General features: G+C 36.8%; 1 protein-coding gene across 2 annotated transcripts in view; it reads right to left on the bottom strand.

Moving 5' to 3' along the window:
- Positions 1–25,645, bottom strand: part of PLA2G4A (phospholipase A2 group IVA) — a 69,915-nt gene that overhangs the window by 30,250 nt on the left and 14,020 nt on the right. For both annotated transcript variants that reach the window (XM_088153613.1, XM_088153612.1), the window contains exons 2-11: positions 20,523–20,667; positions 13,502–13,583; positions 8,955–9,103; positions 7,366–7,479; positions 6,102–6,139; positions 5,390–5,519; positions 4,347–4,483; positions 2,775–2,997; positions 1,551–1,665; positions 49–186 (exon numbers count right to left, since the gene is read on the bottom strand). In XM_088153613.1, the coding sequence (XP_088009739.1) occupies positions 49–186; positions 1,551–1,665; positions 2,775–2,997; positions 4,347–4,483; positions 5,390–5,519; positions 6,102–6,139; positions 7,366–7,479; positions 8,955–9,103; positions 13,502–13,583; positions 20,523–20,555 (1,159 nt within the window). In that variant the 5' untranslated portion in view covers positions 20,556–20,667. The remainder of the gene's footprint in view (positions 1–48; positions 187–1,550; positions 1,666–2,774; positions 2,998–4,346; positions 4,484–5,389; positions 5,520–6,101; positions 6,140–7,365; positions 7,480–8,954; positions 9,104–13,501; positions 13,584–20,522; positions 20,668–25,645) is intronic.

Here is a 25,645-nt window from a genome sequence, read left to right as displayed (position 1 = left end):
ATGCTTGGGCATTAATGACTTTCTGACATTATTTAATCAATTACTTACCCATTAAGAAATGCAGAGGGTTCTCTTTGTATTTTTTCACTACTGTCCCCATAAAAAATTTGCTGTCAAACAAATTGGGAGTCATGAAGGTCCCATATTTAGCCATTCCAATCTCATAGGGACTGAATTCCACCCAATCTGAAAGCAGCAATAAACAACGGTTAGAACAAACAAATGAGATATGACTTAACCTACCACAAAGGCATAGCTTACATGCAGAAGTTTGCTACAGGTTCAGACTTCTGATTTCCCCACACCTTTCCCTTTGTTGATAACCTTTGGAAGAACCAGGATGGGAATGGGTACATCCAACCTTGTCCTTTTTGACCTCTCAGTGGCTTTCAGATCACAGTATCCTTCTGGATCAGCTGTGGGGATTGGGCACAGGAGGGTACCATATTATAGTAGTTCTCCTCCTTTCTCTGTGGCTGGTTCCAAGAAGCATTGATTGGGGGGAGGGTCATGCTCTTGGCCCCTCATCTGTGGGGTGCTTCAGGGTTCAAAGCTCTCTCACCTTCTGGTTAACATTTATACAAAACCATTGGGTGAAGTCATCGATATGCTGATGATTCCCAGTTATACATCTCAACCCCAAGACAGCTGTCAATGTCCTGTCATGATGCCTGTAGGCTGTGCAGATTTGGATGAGAAGAAACAGACTAAGCGGATTTGGGGGGGTTCTACATCTGGGGACCTTCCATCTTTAATTTTGGAAGGGGCTGCACTTCCTCATTCAAGACTAGTGTGCAATCTGGGGGTCATCTTGGACTTGAAAAGAAGGTGGCAGTTATAGCCAAGAGGGCCTTTGCACAGCTTCATCCTGTGTGCCAATTGTGTCCATTCCTACATTGGGAGGCCCTTCAGATAGTTACTCATACCATCATCCCATTATGCAGTCTACATGGGGCCGGCCTTGAAGAACATCTGGAAACTTCGAGTGATCCAAAAGACAGTGGTGCAGGCAATGATTGGCATAAGCCTGTGTGATAACCATTGCTCCACAGGTTGCGCTGGTAGCCAGTGAGTTTCCAGGTGCAATTCAAGATGCTAGTTATTATCTACAAATAGGCCCAGATTATCTGAGGCCCATCTTCCATGGTTTCTGCTCATCTGGTAAGATCAGACACAGCTGGTATACTATCTACCTACCATCTATTAAACAATCCCATCTATTGGGATCCAAGAAGCATGCCTCCTCTGTTGCTGTGCCTGCCCTCTGGAATAGCATCTCCCTAGAAATTCATGTGGCTCCCTCCCCTACAAATGGGGTCTGGAAGTCCTTAAAATAGAGATTCTTCTCCCAAACCCTGGAGTATGGTGGTTGCTGAGCCCCTGATGGTGTGTTTTAGGTAATTTGTTTTGTCTGGACATTCATGGCTTTCTTCCTATCTATTATTGTTTCTTTTATTCTTTTATAAGTCACCCAGAGTCATTCTGGAATAGGCTGGTCTTAAATAAATAAATAGCAAGGTTGAAATCATCCAGATGATGAGAACACTGACCTGCAAACATCAGTTCTGACACATCGGGTTTAACATGGAGACATGTAAAAAGTGGCAAAGCTGACTGTGCTTTGTTGATTTTTTCTTTCATATCAGATAAAGTGACATCCATTCTCTGCAAAAAGGAGACAAAATTAGTTTAATATTTGAACTGAAGCTGATACAGCTTTTACAAAACTGTTTTAATTTTTTAAAAACATAAAAAAGTTAGTTCAGTTCAGATTAGTTTATTATGGTCATAAACCAGCTGAACACACACACAAAATGTAACAGAATTACTCTACTATTAATTCACAGGGAAATTGTGAATTAACAATCTTTTAATAAAGACTAGGCAAACCTTCCAAGATGCTCCTATAACTATTCAAGGCATTGCATTGTGGCTTCCAAGCAGTTTTCAAGGGCAATTCCAGTTCACTTCACTGCACTAAGTCCAAGTGAGAGGTGATCGTGCCATAAACTTGAAAACCACAGTATACTAAGCAAGGGGTTAGCAAATTGTGGCCTGTAGGCTATTTGCAGTCCCCCAGCCCTTCCCTGCACCCTGATTGTGCCACCACAATTCAGCAGCAAAATGGCTGAATTTCAGCAACGCTACCCCCGACCCCCCGGGTAAAAATAAGGATGAGAATGGGAATGAAAGGCCTCTGAGCATAAATAATTCCCATTTCCACTTTTAAGCTCCCCTAAAAAAATGGATCAAAATCATTCTGTTGAAATTCAGGGGCAAGCTGACTAACATTTTGGCTGTATGATTTTAGAGTTTAAAAAAGAAATCAAAGTAAGGGTGAAAACAGGAATAAGTTGCCTCTGCGTGGAGGATATTCCCACTTCCTCCTTTAATTCTACTCCAAACTCCTCAAGTAAATCTAGTACTTCTGGCAATGTCCCTGGGCAACTTCTGCAGCTTTCTGGGAGATCAAGAAGCTAAGCCCAACCCAATATCCATCACCCACATCTGCATTAGGTTATGCTGAAGTTATACCTTGAATTCAAACCATGGCTTTAATTGTGATTAAAGTGAAGTTCTTTCACTACTGTCCATGGTTTCTACTACAGTCACTAATTTCTATTACATCAAGCTGTATTTTCACATGCATATACACACACCTGTAGACAACTGAATGAGGAAGCCAAGGGAAGGAGGGAAGGCACAATGATATTGCTAAATATTATGCACCAAAGATTTAAACAGCTTCCCCAAATGTTTTGACCAATGCTTACATTTTGAATCAGTGTTTCTCCTATCAACATTCCAAAGATATCTGTAAATGTCACAGGCTGCCCAGACCTCTTCTTTTTCCACAGCGCTTCAATGTATCGCTTCACTTTCTGGGGTGTAAGTAGTTTCAATGGATTGTGACTAATACTATTCCTCAACTCATCATTTATCTCCTTTGGCCCTTTCACTGGGAAATCTGAATGAGAATACAGGGTCGACATGTACCTGTAAATCAAACCAAGACATTATTTTGGGGCAAATTTACCCATGATGATCACAAGATCTTCAACCAGTAGTGGTGGTGGATAGAAGAGGAGACACAAGACAGTGGTGAACCTTGTGAAAAAGCAAACTATCATTCTGTAAATTACAAAGTTCTGCACCTTTACATATATCCATATTATCTAAAATAACTTATATCCATAATACGTAATTTGTTGATATTGAATGAAATTCTAATTGTTTATAAGTACTTAGTCCTCTGATTAAGTGAGAGACAGAATATATATTTTTCTAATCCCCATGTTTAAGATAATATGCTTTTTCAATTTAAAAATTCTAATTTTATCATTTTGGTTAGGTGGCAGCAAGATTTTAAGGTATATTTATTTATCCTCAAAATAATCCTTAAAAAAATATGGCATTTCTTTTAAGTTTATTTTGATTAAGTTTATTCTGAAAAACTGACAAAATTTTCATCTAGCAATGCAGCCTATTTAGCCTTTACAACATGAAAATATTAAGTTCATCAGATTTATCCTTGTCACAACTAAAGAAACTCTTTGCCATTTACAATAGCTATCAATACAAAGTATGAAAACATACAAAGAAACAAAACAAAACAATATAATATAATATAATAAATTAAAGTTGCCTACCTAGTCCTACTTGACCACCTAGCCCAGAACTCAGATGCTTGCTGTGGCTCTTTGGGGTCTTTTTTGAATTCTGACAATATGACCTAAACCACCAGGAGATTGAATCTGGATTGTTCTTCAAGCAGTAAGGGAACTTTACTCCAGAGCTATCCCGTCAAACAAAAATCCATTGGAAAATGCCATCTTTAAGAGATTGTGAACCTGGTTGACTTTATGGCTACAAGAACTACTAGTTTTAGAAGTCAATTGAATCCAATCCTCTTAAGGATGCAGTCCTAAGAAACAGTATGGTTGCTTTCATGCTATTAAGTGATATTTTAATTTCAGTACATTTATAGCTGTCTTGAGCTATACTGACATTTTCCTGCAGATGATTCCAGCTGATTAGTGAACTATACACTATACTAATGGATTAATATAGGTTTCAATTTCCTCAAGAAGTGTACTGAAAACATTAAAAACCTAAGTTGCAAGCTTTCATTAATTCAGGAAGATTTTAAAATCACCAAACCAAAGAACTAGAAGGGGTTACAATCAGCCACTAACCAAAAGCTGAATTCCTTCTTTTAAACATTTCTGCAATCTGGCCGCAGAATCAATGGCTAAGGAAATAGACATAAAAAGAGTAAGGTCAGGGGGAAGTTATTATATTATCCATTAGGATAAAAAAAGGTTTTTTAAAAAAAGCAGACTTGCCATGTGGATCCAGATAAACCAGCGATATATGTTGCACAGTCTAAAATTCCAGATTCATAAAGTGCTTTCATTACTCCAGAAAATCCCACAGTGGCTCGAAATCCGCCTCCAGATCCCAAGATTGCAATCACTGGCACCTGGAAAAACATACAACATAGATGTTTTCTAAGATATTTACCGTGCAACACAAGTAAGACATTATATAGTCATGGTAACATAACAAAAATAATACAATATAACAGAACAGTCCCCCCGCCTCCAAATCCATCATTTCTTCATCCCTGAACACAACCCTAGGCTTGTTCTTCCCTTCATTCAGGTTTCAACACACATTTGCAAGAACTAATCTGTATTTAATACTCTTCAGAGAGATCAGCTTTGAAGTTTTTGTAGGAAGAAACCGGTAGGCAAGAAAATACTAATCTGTAAACGCCTTTGTTATCTCTCCTCACCATTTTAAAAATTGGAGCACTGTACAGATGTAGCATGTAGTGCATTATTACTGTCTCCCTCTGCATTATGCATGAATAGTCAGAAATAATCTCTTCTACTTTTACTTCAAGACTTCCAATATGGAGATAACATAGATACTGGTTAATGCATAAAGTATTTATACCTTCATATCAGACCCCTGTCTGTTCTGTACAATGTTCACTAAGAAACAGAGCTCTGATTCTTATGTTACATACATGTGTTAGCAAACTAATTCTTAGCATGCATAGCACTAGGCTTAGAACCTGATAAGGGTTCTAAGATTTTAGATAAGGAACCCTAAGACAAGGGTTTTACTTAAGATGAAAAGTCAAAGTCTTAAATTGACATGCAGTTGAGTGAAATGAGAACTTTAAGAGTTATTCCAGGTTTTGAGAAGACTAAGGTGGACTGCTGATGAAAGCACATGAAGACAAGAAATTACAGAAAGCTGCAACATGAAATAGGGCTTGTAGTTACAGTAAAAAAGCTAATGCAACAGTAAATTAACTCTGAAACATTCTGGGGTCTAACTAGCTAAGGACCACTGTTTATGAGCCATCCAAACTTACATCACGACTGGAGGTCAAATCGGCTCCCAGGAATTTGTTCAGATGATGCATTACTTTATTTTTCCGCTGCTGTCGGAAAGCCTTCTCTTCATCACATAGAGCCATGCTGAAACGGAGGTCTGTTGAAGAGCTGTTGAGCAAAAAACAAGTTTGGTCCTAAAACTACTGCTTGAACTACAAACAAGCAAACAATTTACTCCCTTTAAATTTCCTGCCAATAAAGTCCTGCTCAAGCATGGACTCTCTATAATGGCACTTAAATGATGGTTTAATAATAATTGAAGTATAGCATGTTTAATATGGCAGCTCCAAAGGGCTTGGAGGAAGTGGATGATCTGGATCCACTGCAGTCAGGTTTCAGGCCAGGTCATAGTACCAAGAGGGTATTAATCATGCTTGTTGATATATATTTACTTAGAAGAAGGCCAGTGGAATTCAGTGGAACATAGCTACAGATAAGACAAAATGCAGGACTGCAAAGTAAACATATATAGGACTTAACTACATCAATACCTTACTCTGAGATCAATAAGAGAATGCTGAAGCATGTCCACTGCCTATTTGAAATTCTCAACTCTATGTTATTGTAGTTTAATAGATCTTTATGCTACTTTTTATATATCATAATTGCACAAAAAAGAGAAACATCTCTGTGCTATCATTTCTGCAATTATCGACTTATATTGACTTTTTGCACACCAAGATTACTTACCAAACTTCAAGAAATACCTCCAGTATGACTTCTGTGACCTAAACAAACAATGTTATAATCACATCACGATTTTTGTCAAAAAACTTGTGATCTTATATTATCTTATAAACAAAGGAGCCTCACCTAACATTAATACTGCTTTCTGTTTATATTAGTGCAGAATTTTTTTCCTATCTTCCCAGGCAAGGAAGGAAGGAAGGAAGGAAGGAAGGAAGGAAGGAAGGAAGGAAGGAAGGAAGGAAGGAAGGAAGGAAGGAAGGAAGGAAGGAAGGAAGGAAGGAAGGAGATACATCTTATACTTTCTAGAAGACACTGGAAGAAATCAACAGATTTTCCAAAGAGAAGGAATAGAACTATCAGTATAAAAGTATTGCAATTACACTTCAATTTCCCAATGCTTATCCTCTTCTAACCAATGTGATACAATTTCTTTGAAATGCTAACTTTTACCTATGGTGCGCATAATAAATAACACTGCCATATTACATAATCATAGCAATTGTATCAGGGAAGTGATCTATATATGTTTTACTGAGAGGAACTGAGAGGAAAAACTGAAAGTAACACATCTAATTCATATCTAAAAAGGAATTAAAATCCAGATTTATGCAAAATATCAAGACCAGGGAGTAGAAAAGCTTGACAGGAATGTTTTCAAATCAATTTCATTTTTCAAAGAATTATCCAAAATTGAACAAATACCAGATTCAGCAAGTGATAACCCAGTTATGAAAAGGCTGGATGTCGTTCAATCAGTATATGAACAAGAATCAAGTCCTAACACTAGAACTGAAGGATTAAGAAAGCTGGTATAGCAAAATCTATCTAAGTTTAAACAAGGCTTACAGCTTCTCATGGATGGCTCATTACAAGCTTCAGCTACCTGTACTGTATGTGTTATGCATGCAGCTGTGTGAATTGGACTGCAAAATAAATTTCATTTTAAGACGGCAGTGGTTTCACCCACGTAAAAGTTCCTGTATACACAATATTAAGATTTAGCACCCTTAGAAAAGCTTCAAATAATGAAATAAAAGAAGTGGTTGACTCATATTCTCAACACATCAGTCATCATTTGGTAATCCATGTAATTTCAACAGATCCCATCATTTTCAGTACCAGTCTAATTTACAGAACTAACGGACACCGTTTCTATACAGCTGTTAGATACATTTTAGATCCTCTACTGTATAACACTGGAAGGTGACCGCTTTGCCACCAACAGTGAAACTGAACATGCTATCAATGGAATCTTGAAACTTACTTTATTAATGATGAATGGAACTTCTTTCTTCTCCCCAATTTTCAGAGATGAAATGGGAAAGGTTGCTGTACCAATAGTCTCATCCATCACATAATTTGCATCCATAAGAGTGATCTGAAATATATATATACTTAAAGTGAATCATTCACATCTTAGATAAAGGCAAACAAGACTTTTAAAAATCAAGAAAATATGATGGCTTAGTTACCATAATCTTAAGTTAATTTTCAACATTCACTGTATTGGTTAAAAATCTGAAAACACATTTTCTTACCACCTTCTTTCAACTCAGGTTAACAAAGCAATATGTTTTTACTTTCTTAATTAGAAAAGCTGTAAACCTTTATCAGGTAGGGCAAAACAATTACATTGAAGGATGGCACATGACACACTGAAAAACTTCTTTTGTAGTTTTATTATCCTTTAAAATTATTTATTATTATCTCCTCCTTTGTTTCTATGTCATATATACATTTCTTGGTCTCTTTATCCAAGCTCCCTGTAATGAATCCCTAACGTTAGGATAGCAACCGGTTCTTTGGGATGAATGGACTCAGTCAGTATACCCATTAGTAAATTAGGATGGACAAACTGGTATTGACAATAACTGGCCATTCTGTTCAGAAGGCAAACAAAATGTCATATTCTGCATTACTAATCAAGCTGAAAAAAATAATTTCTGGTGAAAGAAAAACCAACAAGACTTCAACTCTCTTTTAAACACTGTCCTTACTGCGAACTTGCCTTTATCCTTTCTCAAAAGGGCATATTTACTTAGGAAGGGAGAAATAAATATTAGAAAGCCCATTTCAAGACAGTCTGACATTCAGAAGGATCTAGTCCAGCTGCAATGAAGCGACTATTTTTGAAATGAGAAATTCATATTGGAACTTTCTGGTCTATCTATATTTGAAAGCATTTGATCTTTTGGGGCCTCAAGCACTAGAATCTTAGCTCTGTGATTCCTACTACTCCTCACAGTATTTTATAATTATCAAAGCACTTTATCAAAAGAGGGTGGGTTCAGACGTACCAAGTTTCCAAATCTCTGCTCACAGGATTTTCTTATCTTATCTTATCCTCATATTTTTGGTCAGTGTTATTTTACAATAGTAGAAAAGGTTCTGAGAGAGCATTTTGCCCAAGTTACCCTCTTCTTAGATTCCCCAGTTTAATTTCTTCTTTCCAACCTCCACAGCAATGTCCGAATGCCTTCCTCTCTGTGCACTCAAGCCCAGGTCTAGGTCTCCTTGAAATTTGGACTATATCACTTTAGACTGCAAAAGGGGACTGATGTGATTAAATACAAATTCATGCTAGGTAGAAAAGCAGATATCAACCTAGAGGCCTTAGACTGATATTCAGTGTATATACACATGAATTTCAGTGTGGAAACGTTTCATTAAATGAGCTTTCATTTATAATAGAAAGTGATACAGCAAAATCTAAACATACCACCTTTGTAAGCAAGGAAGTAGTTTAGGGACATTGTTGCTGGATTACCCTGCCTATTGTGATGTTGCATTTAGTATTTTTACATAGTATCCACATCTGTGGGTCTCTATGCCTATACATATTTGTACTAGTACCTCCAGAATATTTTCCTGGTTAGGATCCAAAATTATCTCAAAAGTTTCATTCCACTCAGGATTCACATTGTTATTGATGTAGTTTGTTCTCTTCCTGCTGTCTGGTGCTGTGGGAATAAACAGCTCCACATAGGGGTCAGGAGTGTCCACTGTAATAAAATTAGAACATGCAGATATCAGTAGTAGCTTTTCTGAAAACCTGTAGGTCAACCATTCAGTCAGATTCCCTAAATTGAATCCTTACAAACCTCGTGGTGTTTAAGAATTGATTCCTAAACAGCTACCGTATAAAACTGAGCATCCAGCTTGCTGATTTGCAAATCCATCAGACAGTGTTAAGGATATAACTCTAGGCCCCAAATGTACTGGCTGAGGAGATCCAATATCTTGATATAGACCTCCAAGGGAAAATTTCTCACGCAGTACAGCAAAACCTCACTGGTAGTAAACGGGTCAAAAGAGGTTGGTAAGTTTGTAGAAGAGGAACAGTTAAACTACCTCCTATTACAACTGCAAAAGAAATGGCATAAATGATAAGTCTAGTGAGCTTAGTGAAGGGTCACAAACAAACAAATCAATTCCCTTGCTCTTCTTAGTGGCTTCCAGGGTTCCTGATAAAGGCCAGGATTCTGATTAACCTCTGCCCAACTACAGGATGCTTACATGAGCTCCTGGTAAGGAGACCAAAATCTCTCTGCTGCTGTATTATGAAGCAAGAAAGAATTTCTGGACAAGGCACGCACATGTATTTAAGTTATACTACTGTTCCAATAACATAAAGAAGTCATCAGCTTCATGCAACCATAATCTGATTAGCTTTGTTCAGCCAGGGCAAAACAACTAAGCACTCTAAGGTAAAGTGAGTCAGCCAGTAAATAGCTCCAAAAATGCATCCATCTATTAAGCATAATCCAGAGCAAACATTCTAAATATAGTCTGTATACTAATCAAAATATTTATGTGATATTATAAAGCAATGACTTATCCCTTCGGCAGACAAGCATAAGCATCTGCTCTCAACGTAGGACTGTCTAAGTACTGTGTATCAGGAGATCATCAGGTGGGGAACTCCAATAGAGGACTTCACAGATACATGCAGTCACTCTGATAGTTTCATTCATCTCAGTCAGTGATGGGTAAGTTTATCCTATGTCCAAACAGCAAACTTGCTTGTTTAATCATTAAGCCTTTTTACCACCCACAAAGTATGAACCAGCATTTCCAAGCTTGGTTGAATGCCTTCATCATTTCTGAGAAAGCCAATCCCAGGCATAGAAAATTGTGTGCCAAATGGAGACACCTTCCATCCCTAGTAATATCATCTGTATTACTTGGTTCAAAAGATCCACTCCCTGAAAATCTTGGAGTTGGCATAACTCAAGCCCATCTGAAAGAACATTCATGTTTTGCTGTCATCTCTGCTTGCAGGGAGAAGAAAGTAGGAGCCACTGCCATGTACAGGGCTCCTGCCTTCCCCTGAGTGTTGGTTGGTTTCCCAGATATTTAGGACACGTAATATTTAACTGGGAAGAGATTGTGCTGGACCAGCTTTGAAGTGGCAGCAGATAAGGCTAATGTAGGGAAAGCAGACATTAATGATAAAAGATGCTACAGTCATGGCACAGATTGTGATGTAGCAGAATACAGTGTCTTTATTAGCTTTCTGTCTCACACAAGGTTTCTTACTTCCAGAATGAAAACTCCCCCATAAGAGTGATCAGCAATATAAGTCACCAAAAGTCAGAAGTTTATCCTTTTTGGAATAGGCTCAAGTACTGCTGAGTAGGAATAGGAAAGCATTTAGAAAAGGTGTTGATTTATTGAGCAGAATATTATGCATTAATTTTAAGAGTTCACAAGTACTACTCTTGAAGAACATTCTACTTCCGCGGTTGAAGATTCTACTTCTACTTTCAGTTTTGCTTTGATGACTCAGCAGAATTTCAACTTTTTTTTTCCTGCCAGATAACTACTATGGGAGCTTCCAGGCATACAGTAAATGCTAGAAATCCACTGGTTTTTTCTGTTGTAAGGAAGGCGTGGAATTACAATCAATCCATCCATATTTTAGGGAGTCTAGAACTTTTTAAGTGTTCAGTCTATATACTGGAAAGGTCAAAGCTAAGGTGCTTTATATGTCCATTATATACACCATTCTTCTGACTTTTTGATACAGCTTTACAGTACATTTTAAATAGTTTTCAGCATAGTGATTTTATTTAGTAGACATTTTGTTCTCCCTTTTCTACATTCACACCTTCTTATGAACAGTGATGCCAGGCTAATCAATACCCTGTTTGCTCAAAGCTTGAACAGTAGAGCATATTCATGTTTTTACATAAGTATACAGTAAAATTGGATCTTATTTTTATTTGGCTTGTTGAATTACACTATCATAGAACCATTCTACTCTTAGGAATACCTTTTTAATCAGGTACCTATTTGAATTTTATTATATACATAACAATTAAAAACGTATTTCTATAATAAAAACATACTGCACTACAGGACTAGAGGACTGCAGCTAAACATACTTAAAAGTAAACGTGCAATCAAATTCTGATCTCTAGTCAATTTTGCAACCTTAGCGCTTAAGAAAACATGATGTAATCAGTTTCAGCAAGCTGTATAGAGATTGATGGTTTGATGAATAGTTAATTGAACGGGAAATGCATGTTTTAATGGACAGTTTCAGCTTCCATAGTCCCCAGACTCAGTACAAAGCAACACTTCTTTTAAAATTCCTAACATTCACTTTTGTTAGATCAGAACTAAACGTGTATTTTTGAAAAAGAAAACAAAAGGCATTAGTAGAATATTCTAATTAGGCTTCTAAATAATCTTCTAATTAAGCTACTAACTGCAATGGGGGTTAAGGCAATTTGTTAATAACAGAACTGAGGAATGCTCAGGAAAAAATGTATTATGGGCTTGATGAAAGTGAGGCAATAAGAGGAAAAATCTCTAACGTGCTTTCATTGAATGTGCTTTTTACAGACAAGATTTAGAAAGCAAAAACACAAAAAAACACAAAAAAAATCAGGAGGAATAACACAGGAAAAAGGCAACTCTTTAGATAACTTCTCCTAAAATCAGAAATGTGAATCAAATGATAGAGCAAAAAGGATGAATCCAAAATTTCATCAATGTCCACAGGGAAAATTCTTTCCACCACACCTCAGCTGAATATTTCCCTATAAACAACTGCAAAATAGACTGCATTGCTATTATATTCACTTTAATTGTGCTATTATATCACTTTAATGCATCTCCTGTACCTCAAAAGACAGAGCCAGACACTAGGAAACAATATGAAGTCCCTCAAGAGAAGCTCAACTGCTGGTGATTATATGGGCATGTCTATGTAGTTTTCTTGGCAACAAGAGAGATGTGTGTTGTGATTGGTATATGCTGAACCTGAAGTTCAAATCATCTTCAATGGCACTTGGATTTTGTCCACCTTTAGTTAAGTGATAACTGTTTTTACAGTCTAGCTTCCCCTGTTAGGATTCTTATTTGGTGAATGGTGCTTTGATTTTGTCCTTCTGAAGTTGTGTCCTTTGACACTGTTGTTATTGAGAGATTCTAGCTTATATTTTGCAGATTTAATTATATTCTTGTAATTGGGGGCTTATTGGTACTGTTGTTGGTTTGTGTTGTTAGCTGCCACAAACTGGTTGTACCCAGGTCCCGAATATGATTTTCAGTTCAGGATTCCAAATGTCTCACTGACCATAATTTGGCATAAAGAAACATCCATCACATTTTTTCCAATGCGACAATTAGAAAAAATTGTAATATATTCCTTTCTTAATGGAAGGTTTACTATACAAGTTTACTATAAAGGTTTACTGTTCTAAATATATTTCTTTTTAATTTCCTTGAAAAAAAGTGGTAACTAAAATTTTCATATAATGTTTCCTTTGGAATACCAAGCCTGCCAAGTAGCAGATTAGGCAATTCTGGATTTTGGTGCATCTGTTCATGAATAAAAAATGTAGTATCATCACTGCCATCTTAATACCTCTTTAAATGATTGTGTGTCACCGCACAAGAATGCGTGGTCAGATGATCATCTTAAGATTAAAGATGTTGATTGTAACCTTTCATATTGCTCCAAGTGCAAAAAAATGAAACCCATTGGTCATCAACCAAGTAAGTTGACCTCCCTTTTCCCCCACTGATACTCTATGAGAAGGATTTGCTTGCACTCTGGATGACATCAGAGTTGGCTGCCTCCATCATCTTTCTTCATGATCAGCTTAACATGCAACACACAACACTGCATGGTCACATGACCATTCTAAGAGGAAAGATGATGATGGTGAGAATCTTTGCACAACTCTTATAAGCCTTTTTCTACGAAGGAAAAATAGAACTTAACTGCCATCTTCCTAAAGTGACTTTCCTCTCCCTCTGCTTCAAAAACGTTGAATTAATTTGAAAATTAGTCAAATCTGAAGAAAACACATCTCTAACTCTTTCATGTGGTAAGAATGGAAAAGGAAAAAAAAATACAATACAAACAATTCTAAAGTGGTACTTACACATATCTCCAAAAGCACCCTTGGTGACATTCTTAGCTTGCTTAACAGTCACGGTAAATTTGTGTGAATACTGATGTTCCACCTAGATGTCAAACAATAATTGATTAGGAAGCAAAAGAATTACACACAATAGAAAAATAACAGCTCTTTAGCTAGTTTTCAGCTAGCCCACAATTCCCCCTTTTTCCCCAAAAGAAAATTAAGTACACACCGGAACGCACAGCATTTTGTATTGTAAGCTTATTTTATCTTCAGCTTTGCTGAAAATTCAGATCAATAGGTTACACTGAGCTCAGCTGACTGCTGCCACTCCTATTCATCTGAGATTTTTTTTTTTTTTTTGGTCTTTGTATCTGAGTTTGAGTTTCATCATATTAACACTCCTCCCCTTCAAACACAGGTACTGTTCAAATATGTCATTAGTCAGCAAGAGCACTGTATAGAAATTGATACTGATTTTACAAGAGCCTTTTAGGTACATTTGCAGGCATTCTCCCCCCATAGGAAAATACAGTTCGACCTAAATATCACCAAATGCAACACACACATACCCAAAGAAGTCCATATAGACAAAGGATGTCTATATGGACTTCAAAGCAGTGATTTTCCAACTTTGCAGCTTTGGGTGACTTTTTCAATAGCATGTCCTGTGCCAAAAACCCCTTGTCCATCAATCACTCCAGGCTGATGGAGCGTAGAGGTTCTAGACATATTCTAAGATATTCAATTGATTTTCATTTTAATCAATGTTTTATGTATTTATATATATTTATGTTTTTAATGTTTGTTGTGAGTTGCCCAGAGTTCCCCCATCGGGGGGAGATGGGTGGGTGAGAAATTTAATAAATAAAATAAATAAATAAAATAAAATTCACCCTAATGTCCTTTACCTTCTGCCTAATTTGAAAAGTCTTTACATGCAATGTTTAGATTAAGAAGCAAAAATAATCTATCTGTACCCAGGTACTTGGCTTTGGGGGAAGAGGCAAAGGAAGAGAGAGTGCATGTGTGAGAAAGATAGCAAATAGGTGACCCCATATATTGTTGACTCGTCCACTGCTTGCTTCAATCTAGTATGCACCCAAACTGACCCTTGCCATTTCTATGCAAAGCAAGAAAGCTACCTTCTCCAACTTTTTAAGTTGAAGCAACCCTCCCATCAATGCCTGAATAGCAAATATATTCCACTATATCTAGGGAGACCTGGAGAGAAACCCTGAAATAAAGGAAGTGTGTTCTGCTTCAATAGACATTTAGTAATCGTCCAAGCCTTGCAAATTAGTGAGGTGGCTCTCTTATTTTTAACATCCTTTTATTCTCTGTTCCATTTTGATTTTTATATTTTTAATGTATTTATTGACTGTTTTTAGCTTTATTGTATGCCCAGTCACCTGTGGTGATATGGGCGGCTATATAAATTGGTTTGAAAATGATAAATAACAATCAACTGATAAATCACCAGATAGGTAGCCTATTATTGACTCAACTATTTTTAATCACACCATTTACTATTTATTATAGTTACATTACATAGTTATATTAATGTTTCTATTATATTATATTGATATACTCAAAATAGTTTATGTTATATTGATATATTCCAAATAGATTTTATGTCCATTTGGAAAACAGGGCCAAATACAAAATAAACAAAAATGTAATGACTGGACAAAGACTATTAAACAGCTTTTTTTAATGTTTAATGATATTTAATGTTTAATGATATTGAAAAGATAATCAAATTGGTGCAAAGCAGCCTATTCTGGAAAGGACATTTCTTGAATGAGGTTTGTAAGTCAGAAAGATTTGTCTCTCACAATCACCACTGGCAGGACCTTAGCATGACAAATGTTGCTATGAAAATAAGCATTCATTCCACTACCTGGATCCTGTAGAGTTACAATGCTTGCACCAACATTTTAAACTGTGCTTGGAAATGAATGGATATGACTATATTTTATATATATATTTATATATATTTTTATATATATATTATGCAAAAAAGTCAGCTGTTGCAACAACCAGTAAGGCTGAATGACTGAGTATGAAAGGGTACATGGGCTGAGATCATACACAGCAACCCTGATCCTTCTGCCAACTCAGTCCAGAATAGTTGAGGGAATCAAACAAGAATTTACCAATTTTCTTTCTAAGAACAGCCCTGGGCAAAATTATCACGGACAGAAACAAAGAAATAAAATATCCCTCTGTTGGCTCTTTGGATTTTGTTCAGTGACAGGACCAAATCCAAACAGTAAAAAAAATTCATGTAAGATCTTGCCCTCTCGGCTGATGATAACAATCTGAACAGATCCGAACAGTGCAATTGCTTCAGGAAGGGATTGCTGAGAGACTCATAAGAAATGCAAAAACATTATTGGATTGCTCTGGGGGAAAAGAGTCACTACACTTCAAAATATACTGCAGTAATTTGCTCGACAGCATGATCCCACCTATTAATGAATGTTGGAGATCCATGAGCTTAATCTACCTGCATAACTGGACATATTAACGTGCAAAAAAAAAAAAAAATCTGGTCCTCTTTGGACAATTACGAGATGTTCCAGATTACATCCAGTAAATGCTTTTATTGCCATTCTTCTTACAACTGCTTCTTCTGCTTCTTTTTCTTTTAAATCCTTTTTTCCATGTACAACTACAATCACCACACTGCTTGTGTGAGGACAGAAAGAGGTTTTGGCAGGAAAATGTTCAAACAGGTTTGGTGGGAAGAAGTCCTGGCATGTTTCCAAAACCAATCATATAATGGCAAATTATTTTTGTATAAAGAGAATTCTTGGATGAAAACGATGAATTGTATAATAGTAAATCTGCATAAAGCAAGGGAAACCTGTATTATTATACTTCCGACTTGGACCCTTTATCCAGGAGATGGCAGTCACAGCTTATGTCACTCTTTAACAAGGCAATTATTATTTTAGTCATCACAACTTGCAATATTCCACTTCCATTCCGTTTGCCCCACTAACTCAAATCCCAAATAAAAAGAGGTAAAAAAGAAAAAAAACTTACTACATCATTCAACATTGCTAGTGAATTGCTTTATGAGAACTGTTAGTTGTCTCAGAAGGATATGACTGCCAGAAGAGTCAAACCCGCATTGCAAATAAAGGAACATTCCAAGAAAGTGAAGAGTATTTTTAGAAGAACGTGATGATGAAGGACTTGGTAGCATGCCTGAGCATGTTTTGTCAACCATTTCCAAAGAATCTGGATACAATTCAAGCTTTATTTTTTTTATTTTTTTGGACTACTATCATGGGAATAGGAATTTTTATGTAGAAAACTTGTGTATTTGAGCGTACGTGATAATTTTTACAGTAAGTGTTGTTTCCCTCATGTATGAACTTAAGCAGCCAGAACTCAGCCAAAACTCTTAGCTAATTCACAATTCACAAATAGTGGGGGTGGGGGGGAGAGTATCACATTAAAAATTATTCATCCAGTTTACTTGGTAGGTGTTTCACTTGTTGCCATAGATTAAGGGACTTGAGAAACTAATAAATATTCAAGGTGAGGTTATTAAGTATAGACCTTTTTAAAGGAACAAAAATATTGTCGAAGGCTTTCACGGCCGGCATACGATGGCTGGTGTGGGTCTTCCGGGCTGTGTGGCCGTGTTCTGGAAGTTTTGTTTCCTAACGTTTCGCCAGCATCTGTGACTGGCATCTTCAGAGAGCAGGAGCACAGACAGGAGCAGTTCTCTCTAAAGATGCCGGTCACAGATGCTGGCGAAATGTTAGGAAACAAAACTTCCAGAACACGGCCACACAGCCTGGAAGATCCACACCAGCCACAGAAAAAAAAATGTTTGTTTTTTTTCCAGGGATTACTCAGAAAGCCCCGCAAATATGAACTGCTGAAAGGAGCTATCAAAACAAGGGGATGCATGGTGGTGAACTCCTGACTTTAAGCTCTTTATCAAAGAAGATTAATCTGGTGGTTATCATTCCTACTAATAGGAATATTATCACCAAATCTGCTATCAATAGGACAGCAAACAAGATTAGTTCTTAGTGCATGGATTTCTGCATGATCTGTGTGTACAGGTAGTCCTCGCTTACTTCCTGCCTCATTTAGCGACCATCTGAAATTACAACAGTGTAAAAAAACAGCTTTGCTACCAATCTTTGCATTTACAACCATTGTAGCATCCCATGGTCACATGATTGCCATTTGTGTGTTTCACAACTCATGCACATTTACAACTGTCGCAGTGTCCTGCATCACATAATTACCATTTCTGTACTTCACAACCAGCTTCTGACAAGCAGAGTTAATGGTGAACTCAGAAGTAAAATTGGACTTTTTGTGTAAAAATGAAAAAAATGAATTTGTGATGTATTGTTTTGATGATTAGCCAGGATAGATTATAGAAAGAAAAGAGTCATGATGTAACTTTAGAGCAGGGTTTCTCAACTTTGGGAATTTTAAGACATGTGGACTTCAACTTCCAGAATTCCCCAGCCAGAATATGCCGGCTAGGGAATTCTGGGAGTTGAAGACCACATGTCTTAAAATTCCCAAAGTTGAGAAACCTGCTTTAGAGAGAGAGGTTAAAATACAATTGTACTTATAACTGCTGTGAAGAATATTGGAAGCTTCTTTATGTCTTTACATCTTTCTTTATATCTTATTCTTTCTTTATACCTTATTCGTTTTTTCTATTTTCTTCTATTTCCTTTTCTTATTGCACTTTTAGCTTTTTCTGTTATTTCTTTTTTAAATTTTCTCTGTTCTAATTTAGTTTGCAGTAGTTCTTATTGTTCTTAAAACTTTTAATTAAGATTATATTTAAAGAAGGAAGTAAAACTGCAAGTTGCAGTCATGTGATGTCTCACTTAACAACCACAGTGTTTCACTTAATAACCAAATGGGAATTAAGGTCATAAGTCGGTCACATGATTTACCGCTTAGCGACTGTGGCACTTAGCAACAGAGTTGCCAGTCCCAATTATGCTTGCTAAGCGAGGACTACCTGTATTCCAAAGTATACTCAAAACTAGCGTATATATTAAAGAAACAAAATAAATAAAATGGACCAGTAATGAACAAGGTCAGCATCAACTTTCAAGAGATACAAATAGTTGTGCAGCTGAGCAAAACATAAAGGGAGAGAAGAGAGATGTGAGACAAAATTGGCCAGAATGAAATATTAACACTGTCCAGCAAGGATAGAGAACCTAGCACTCATCAGACATCTAAAGCTACAACTCTTTCAATTCATTGCCAGTTATTCTGCTGAATGGAATTGATAGAAACTGAAGTCCAAAAGATCTGGAAGGGATTTTCCCAGTTACCTCTTTCTCACACATACTCAGTGGAATTTATTGTATATATTTATTGAAGTTTTGACATGCTTGATGTTTTGGTGTTCCTTATTTTATATGAATTACATGCATTTTATTGTACTTTAGCAACTTAAAAGTAATATTTATCAGGAATTATAATTTTAGAAACAAAAATGTAACATGGAATAATCACTTAAATTTTAGGTTTGCATACTGTGTAACCTTAGAGGAAGGTGCTTCTCTATCAAGGATAAGAAGGAAAATGTGACGTCTTTCTTTCAAGTTAAGAATCAAATCACTGTTAGGAGACATACTGTATATATCTTGATTATTTCATCCATCATCCAATTTAGGATATTCTCTTTCTCTTTGAGCCAAAAGCAAAGATACAGAACAATTAATATGGTAGACAATCTAGGCTTTTAAAAACTCATTCATATATAATGGGAATTTACACATTTGCCATGGGGAGCCCCAGGCAAATATGCAACAAGATAACTGTCTGGGGGAAACTTCACACTGAATTTATAGGCTTTGATAAATTGCTGGTCTCCTAAATATTTTAACATTCTGGAATGGGTTGTCAACTGCAGTGTGAAAAAATGGCTTTCTTCTATAATTTGGCCCTTGCATAAGTATATTCAAAGATATACTATTTATGAATGTTGATGATTTAATTTAGTAACTGGAAGAATTTCCTTTGCTAGAGTTGAGCGACATAGGCAGGAGCAGCTCTGGGTAACGTTAATCAAGAGGAGGCATAGACAAAGGGTTTACCAAAGTGGAACAGCCATACTGTTCTGTAAGCACCAGCTGTTGTTGCACTTAAAAATATGCAATGATTGCGACCTTGTGGAAAAGGTTGTAATCATCAGATATAAAGGATGCATAAGGAATCAAAAGTTCAATCAGGATATTTCTTTTGCTGCTTCCTTCTTTCTCTGGCATGGCTCCTTTCAGTAGTTTGCTATAACCACAGCTTGCTATAATTTTGGGTCAGCTATAAACAACATTAGCTCCAAACACTCAAAGAAATAAATAAGCAACCAGGATTCAGGATGAGTTTACTTGGGACATCTTGACAAATTCCAAGATGCCTGATTCAGATACCCACAGCAAACCATAGAAGGGAATATAAACCTGCCTTCCCTGAAGGGAAGACAGAGGAAGTGGAAGACTAGAAAAATTTGATATGCTTCTGATCTCCCAAGCGTAGCTTGTAGATTGGGAAAATTTGATACCTGAATCTGACCATAGTTGTTTATTTCAAATGAGCCCCAATAATTTAATCTTCTTTGGTCCTTGCCAAAATAGAGAACATGATTTGCCAGCTTTCTAACAAGTATATCTTGTCTTTTGTTAGGAGTTGGAGCATCTTTGCAGTGTGAATGGCAAGAAGTCCTTCCAGGATCCTGGAATGTTTGCATACTGTCAGCTCTAGTATCTAAATGATTTAATTTCCTACAGGTTTTCAGAATCAATTCCATAATGCAGTCAGTACAGTTTCCTTTTTATAGAATTTCTAGTCCTTCTAGCAGTCAATATGAACTTTTTTAACTCAGTGCCCTTCAATTATTTTTTCTTTCTTTTTTAAAAAATTATTCCTATCTGTATATTTCAAAACATGCAGATCATGAAATTATGACCATAATTGAAATAATTATCCTGGGCAATCAAAATAAATTTTTTTTAAAAAAATACCTACTTACCATAATCTGCTGGTATGGATCTATACTGGACATTCTAGATTCAGTGGCTGAGTCTGGGATAGGATAAGAATTATGCTACCTCTTGTAGATGTAATGGTTGTTCACAGGACAGCCTCCAATGTGAATTTCCACTTTCTTTAAATGGCTGTAAAATAACACACACAAAAATATCTATCCTATTCTGTAACCGTTTTTTTTTTTTTTCCTTCTTAGCATTTTCCTGCGGGTGCAGGGTCTATTTTTTTGGGATCAACTGAATGTTGATCCATTAGTTGCAACAGGAATTTACCAATCAGCTTGTCATCCAAGCCTGACATCATGGGCTAAGAGAGTGCAACTGGCATCTCTAGATAAAATATCATGATCTCTTAACCTCACAAGTCAAAGCATTATTGAGCCTGATGAGGACCCACTGGAAGCTGATTATCTGGATCCATTTCAGCTGGGATTCAGTATGGAGACAGCATTAGTCGTGCTTGCTGATGACCTCTGGCAGAGCCAAGATGGGGGTTGGTACTCCATCTTGGTGCTCTTTAATCTCTCTGTGGCTTTCAATACCATTGATCACAGTATCTTTCTGGACCAGCTGTGGAGTTAATTGTTGGGGGCACTGTGTTGCAGTGGCTCTCAGCAGTTGGTTCCAGTCAGTGTTGATGGGGGAGAGGTGTCATGCCACATCCCCTCACCTGTGGGGTACCTCAGGGTTTGATGCTGTTTCCCCTCCTGGTTAACATCTACATGAAACCACAGGGTGAGGTAATCTGTTACTCAGGGTCTGTTATTGTCAATATGTGGATGATACCCAACTATACTTCTCAACCCCATGCCAGCCAAGTGTTGTTGTCAAATACCTTGTTCCAGAGTCTGGAGCAGTGTTTCTCAATCTTGGCTCCTTTAAGCTGGGTGGACTTCAACTCCCAGAATTCCCCAGCCAGCCAAGCTTGAGAAACACTGGTCTGGAGGCTGGATGGGTCTGGATGGGGAGAAACAGATTCAGGCGCAATCCTGCCTAGACTGAGTAGCTCTGGGTTTTTGAGCCTTGCAGATCTGGGGACTAGAGAGCTCATTGCAGCTGAAGTCAAGAGGAGTTTTACAAAGTTTCATCCAGCGTGCCAATTATATCCGTTCCCGTTGCCCTTCAGACTGTCACTCATGCCCAAGTCACCTCACGCTTGGACTACTGTAATGCATTCTACCTGGGGCTGGCCTCAATGACCACTCAGAAGTCGCACTTGATCCAGATTGTAGCAGCACAGGCAATGTGGGCATGCCTTGGTATGCCCATGTGTCACCACAGCTCCTCAAGCTTCACTAGCTAGCAGTGAGCTTCTGGTACAATTCAAGTTGGGGAAGTTGCTGGTTATCACTTATAAATCCCTTCATGGCATATGGCCAGTTATCTGAATAGCCCCCAGAGATATGTTTAGCTCCCATTCTGATGATGTTCCACAAATCTTTAAAATCCTGTCTGTCTGTCTGGATGCTTAGGTTCTTTCCACTGTTTTTATTGTTTCCTTGTTTATAGTAGGCCACCCAGAGTCATTGGGGAATCAGGTGGCTCCTAAATCTAATCAATCAATCTCAGGAAAATAACAGACATAGAAGGAAAAAAGTGAAAGAAAAGGACTAAAGGAGACTCCACCACATGCTGAGGCAGTCTAATCCATTTTCAATCAAATCTTACCATTCAGAAATTCTTCCTTTAAAAAAAAAAACATTATTAAAAGGTTTACAGAGATAAGAAATGCATCCAAAGAAAAGAAAAAGAGAATATAGTAAAATAAATGTGAAAAAGAAAAATGGAAAGGCAAGGCAAGGCAAGGCAAGGCAAGGCAAAGAAAGATAGAAGAAAGTAAAAGAACAGAAAAGAACAGAAAACATGAATGAATGAATGAATGAATGAATGAATGAATGAATGAATGAATGAGTACACACACACATACACATACACATACACATATAGAGAGATAGTGGCTTCAATCTTCCTCTTGGCAGTTCTAATCAAATCTAACATTTCATCATAATTCCTTTCTTTCTATAGCTTATTCTTTCTAATCATCAAAATCATAAGTCACAAAATCATTTTCTTTCTAATGCAAAAATTTCATAACAGGTTTCCAGTCATTGATGAATGTCAAAAACGACCTTTCTCCAGTCAAAGAAGTCAGTTTGTCCCTTTCAGTAAGTTCTGTCAATTTCACCAACCAATCCTCCATGGTGGGTAATGCCCAAATCTTTCCATCTTTGTGCATATAGTAATCGTGCAGTAGTAATCATATACAGAAATAATCTTCCATGGCTCTTTCAAATGTATTTGGAAATGTATTAGAAAGATATTTCCAATGTATGTTGGAAATGTGAACTACATGAAGGGACATTTTATCATGCTTGGTAGGCATGTAAAAAAGCTAAAAAAAATTGGATTCAAATACATACATTGATACAGAGTATTTTAAAGATTAATATTCAGTTGAAGCCAGAACTTTTTCCTTTTAGGTCTGATGGATAAAGTTAGAAAAGGGCCATTCAGAAATTCTTCCTGATGTCCAACTGAGAATTCAGCTGTCTAGCTCACAAAGCCAGCATGAGAACAAAATAATCATTGAAAAATTCTCCAGTTCAAAAGTGTTATGCCAGTGATGACTAATCATCACAAGTTTAAATAAACACTTTTTGCTTTGCAGTTTGACTAAAAACAAAAGAAGAAAGGTTGTTAGACGTCATATATTTTCAAAGTGTCTGGAGATCATGATTCAGCACTGACATTAGAAGTATAATTTGGTATTTGTACATGCGATGTACAGTCAGTTAGTGACAATTGATATAATAAATGGAAAGTCCATGTTATTTCCTCTAAGTAGTATTAAGTCTCACCCATAAGGAAAAATAGGAAACTATAAAAAAAAAAACCCATTTAGAAAATATCCCATTTATGAAAAAAAAATGTTAATTATTTTTTACATTGTCCCAGTAATAAACTGAAGCCATGGAAATACATCTTTACAGTAAATTGGATCTAGAATTTGCCACAACTAAATTAGAGCCACTTAATTACAGTAGCCATGACTTTATCCTATAGTTTCCAATGGGCTTATTTTAATGGTGAATAGGGGCACTTTCACATTATCACTCTTTCATTCCCCAAACACTCAAGATCATTTTCAGGGTATTCATGATTGTCTTCACCCCTGCTAATATGGAATGATGATAACATGGACTGACAACTTCTATCCTAAACTGCTACAGGTTTCTGTAGCAACAAAAGTCCTGGTATTTCATATAAATGAGTAAACCAAGGGAGAAAAAAAAAGGGGGGGGGAGGCAGGCAGACAGGACAGTAGTGTTGAGGCTTCTACTTATTATGTATGTCATTTTACATGACTACATCTATTGAGCAAAGATTGGAGAAATTATCCAAAGTGATGCAAGTACCAATCATTTTGGAATATTATGGGAGCAAACTCCATGATGTCAGAGTAACATCAATAATTCCTTACAGGATTTCAAAAATGTAAATGTGGAATAGTTCCCATCAGTGTCTATCTTTGATGCTCAATATTATGATGCAAGAAGATACATTCAGTGATGAATCATGTCAAGAAAACAGTCTTAACTGAAGGACTACAGATACAAAACACTGCATAACAAATATTTCTGGAAAAATACATATGTAATTATAAAAAGGCTGGAGTAGCACTAATAAACGCCATCTAATAAGCAAAACGCATTACAGCGCGAACTTCAATAGACTTACGTTCTATGAATACACCTGCTCTGCACATGGAATCACATTAAGAGATTTTCATGCATCTAGAATCCATATTTACAATACTGTACAATGTGCTCTCCAAGTTCCAAAGCCCTAGCTAGCAGCAAATACTCTTGCCTATTGATAAGGAGGTTCAGGTTCACATGATTATATATCCCTGTTTTGAGATATCTGCACTGGTTACTAACTTGTCTAAGTTTGTTTGTTTGTTTTTTTAACATTGGGTATATTTGAGTAAATTTGTCATGTTCACATTTCACTTGAAACAGTTCAATGAAAAGCAATGCAAGCATTTTAGAAATAAATATTCAAAATAATTGTGTACCCCTGTACACATCTACTAAACTCACTGAGACTTACTCCCTGCTAAGTGGGAATAGAGCTTCAGACTAAATAAAACAATAAGCAGACACATTTTAGTAGCTGACTATGTCACACTCCTGTTCACAGAAATCATCACCGAAGAAAAAAATTAGCCATGTGTGGTTAATATGTGTAAATGATCAGAATTAAAATATAAGCCATTACTGTGTTTTTATATGGGACCAACTTTTACACTTAATGTATAAATGGGAAGGAGGGAGAGAGATTTATTACTTCATCATCTGCCTACACAGCTGCTTAAAATGACACTATTACCAACAAGAGGCAGGCATTGCTTCAATGACTGCTAAGCATGATGCTGACCTTGTCAGAAGACTTTAAACATCTGGTAAGCAATCAAGATGGCAGCACCAGCATTCAATGCAGACAAAGCTGCTGCAGATTGTAAATTAACACACATACATTATGTGAACAAGATGAGCCATGAATTTCCACAGAACAGCCCCATTCAGGAGTTGCCAATAAATGTGGAACCCTAAGAGTTATGGGACTGTATGGAAACATGGGTCATAGCTGGAAAATTCTGCAATGACACAGTTGCACTGTATTTGGGGCTCTTCACTGATATCACAATGAAGCTAGAGAGGGTAGAGTGGGGCTGCTTGAGCATGAATTATTCATGTATTTGCATTGGCTACGTGGATCTTCAATCTCTGAGATCTAGATGGAGCTCAGAAACTTATGTCTGGAGAACTGCTGTCACTCAGTACAGACACTTCAGACCAGATGGAACAAGTGTCTGGGTCTGCCTAAAGAAAAAAATTATGTTCCTTTGAAGAAACCATTGCATAGCTGTGATCCACCAAGCTCAGAAGTCAACATATATTCAATGTAGATCTCATTTTTCTTGTCTGCCCTAAAAACACCCCCCCCAAAAAAAAGTGAAAGGGAGTTCCATACATCTGAAAGACAACCTTGTATACTTGGTGCAAACTGTTTACAGCTTTAACAAAACAAAACCTTTAAAGTT

Source organism: Python bivittatus, unplaced genomic scaffold (assembly GCF_059951505.1).
Source record: "Python bivittatus isolate LINGU-HERP-01145 unplaced genomic scaffold, Pbiv_v1 ctg000700_np1212, whole genome shotgun sequence".
Taxonomy (NCBI): domain Eukaryota; kingdom Metazoa; phylum Chordata; class Lepidosauria; order Squamata; family Pythonidae; genus Python; species Python bivittatus.
Note: the sequence above shows the minus strand (reverse complement) of the source record. Positions and strands in the feature narration are given on the sequence as shown.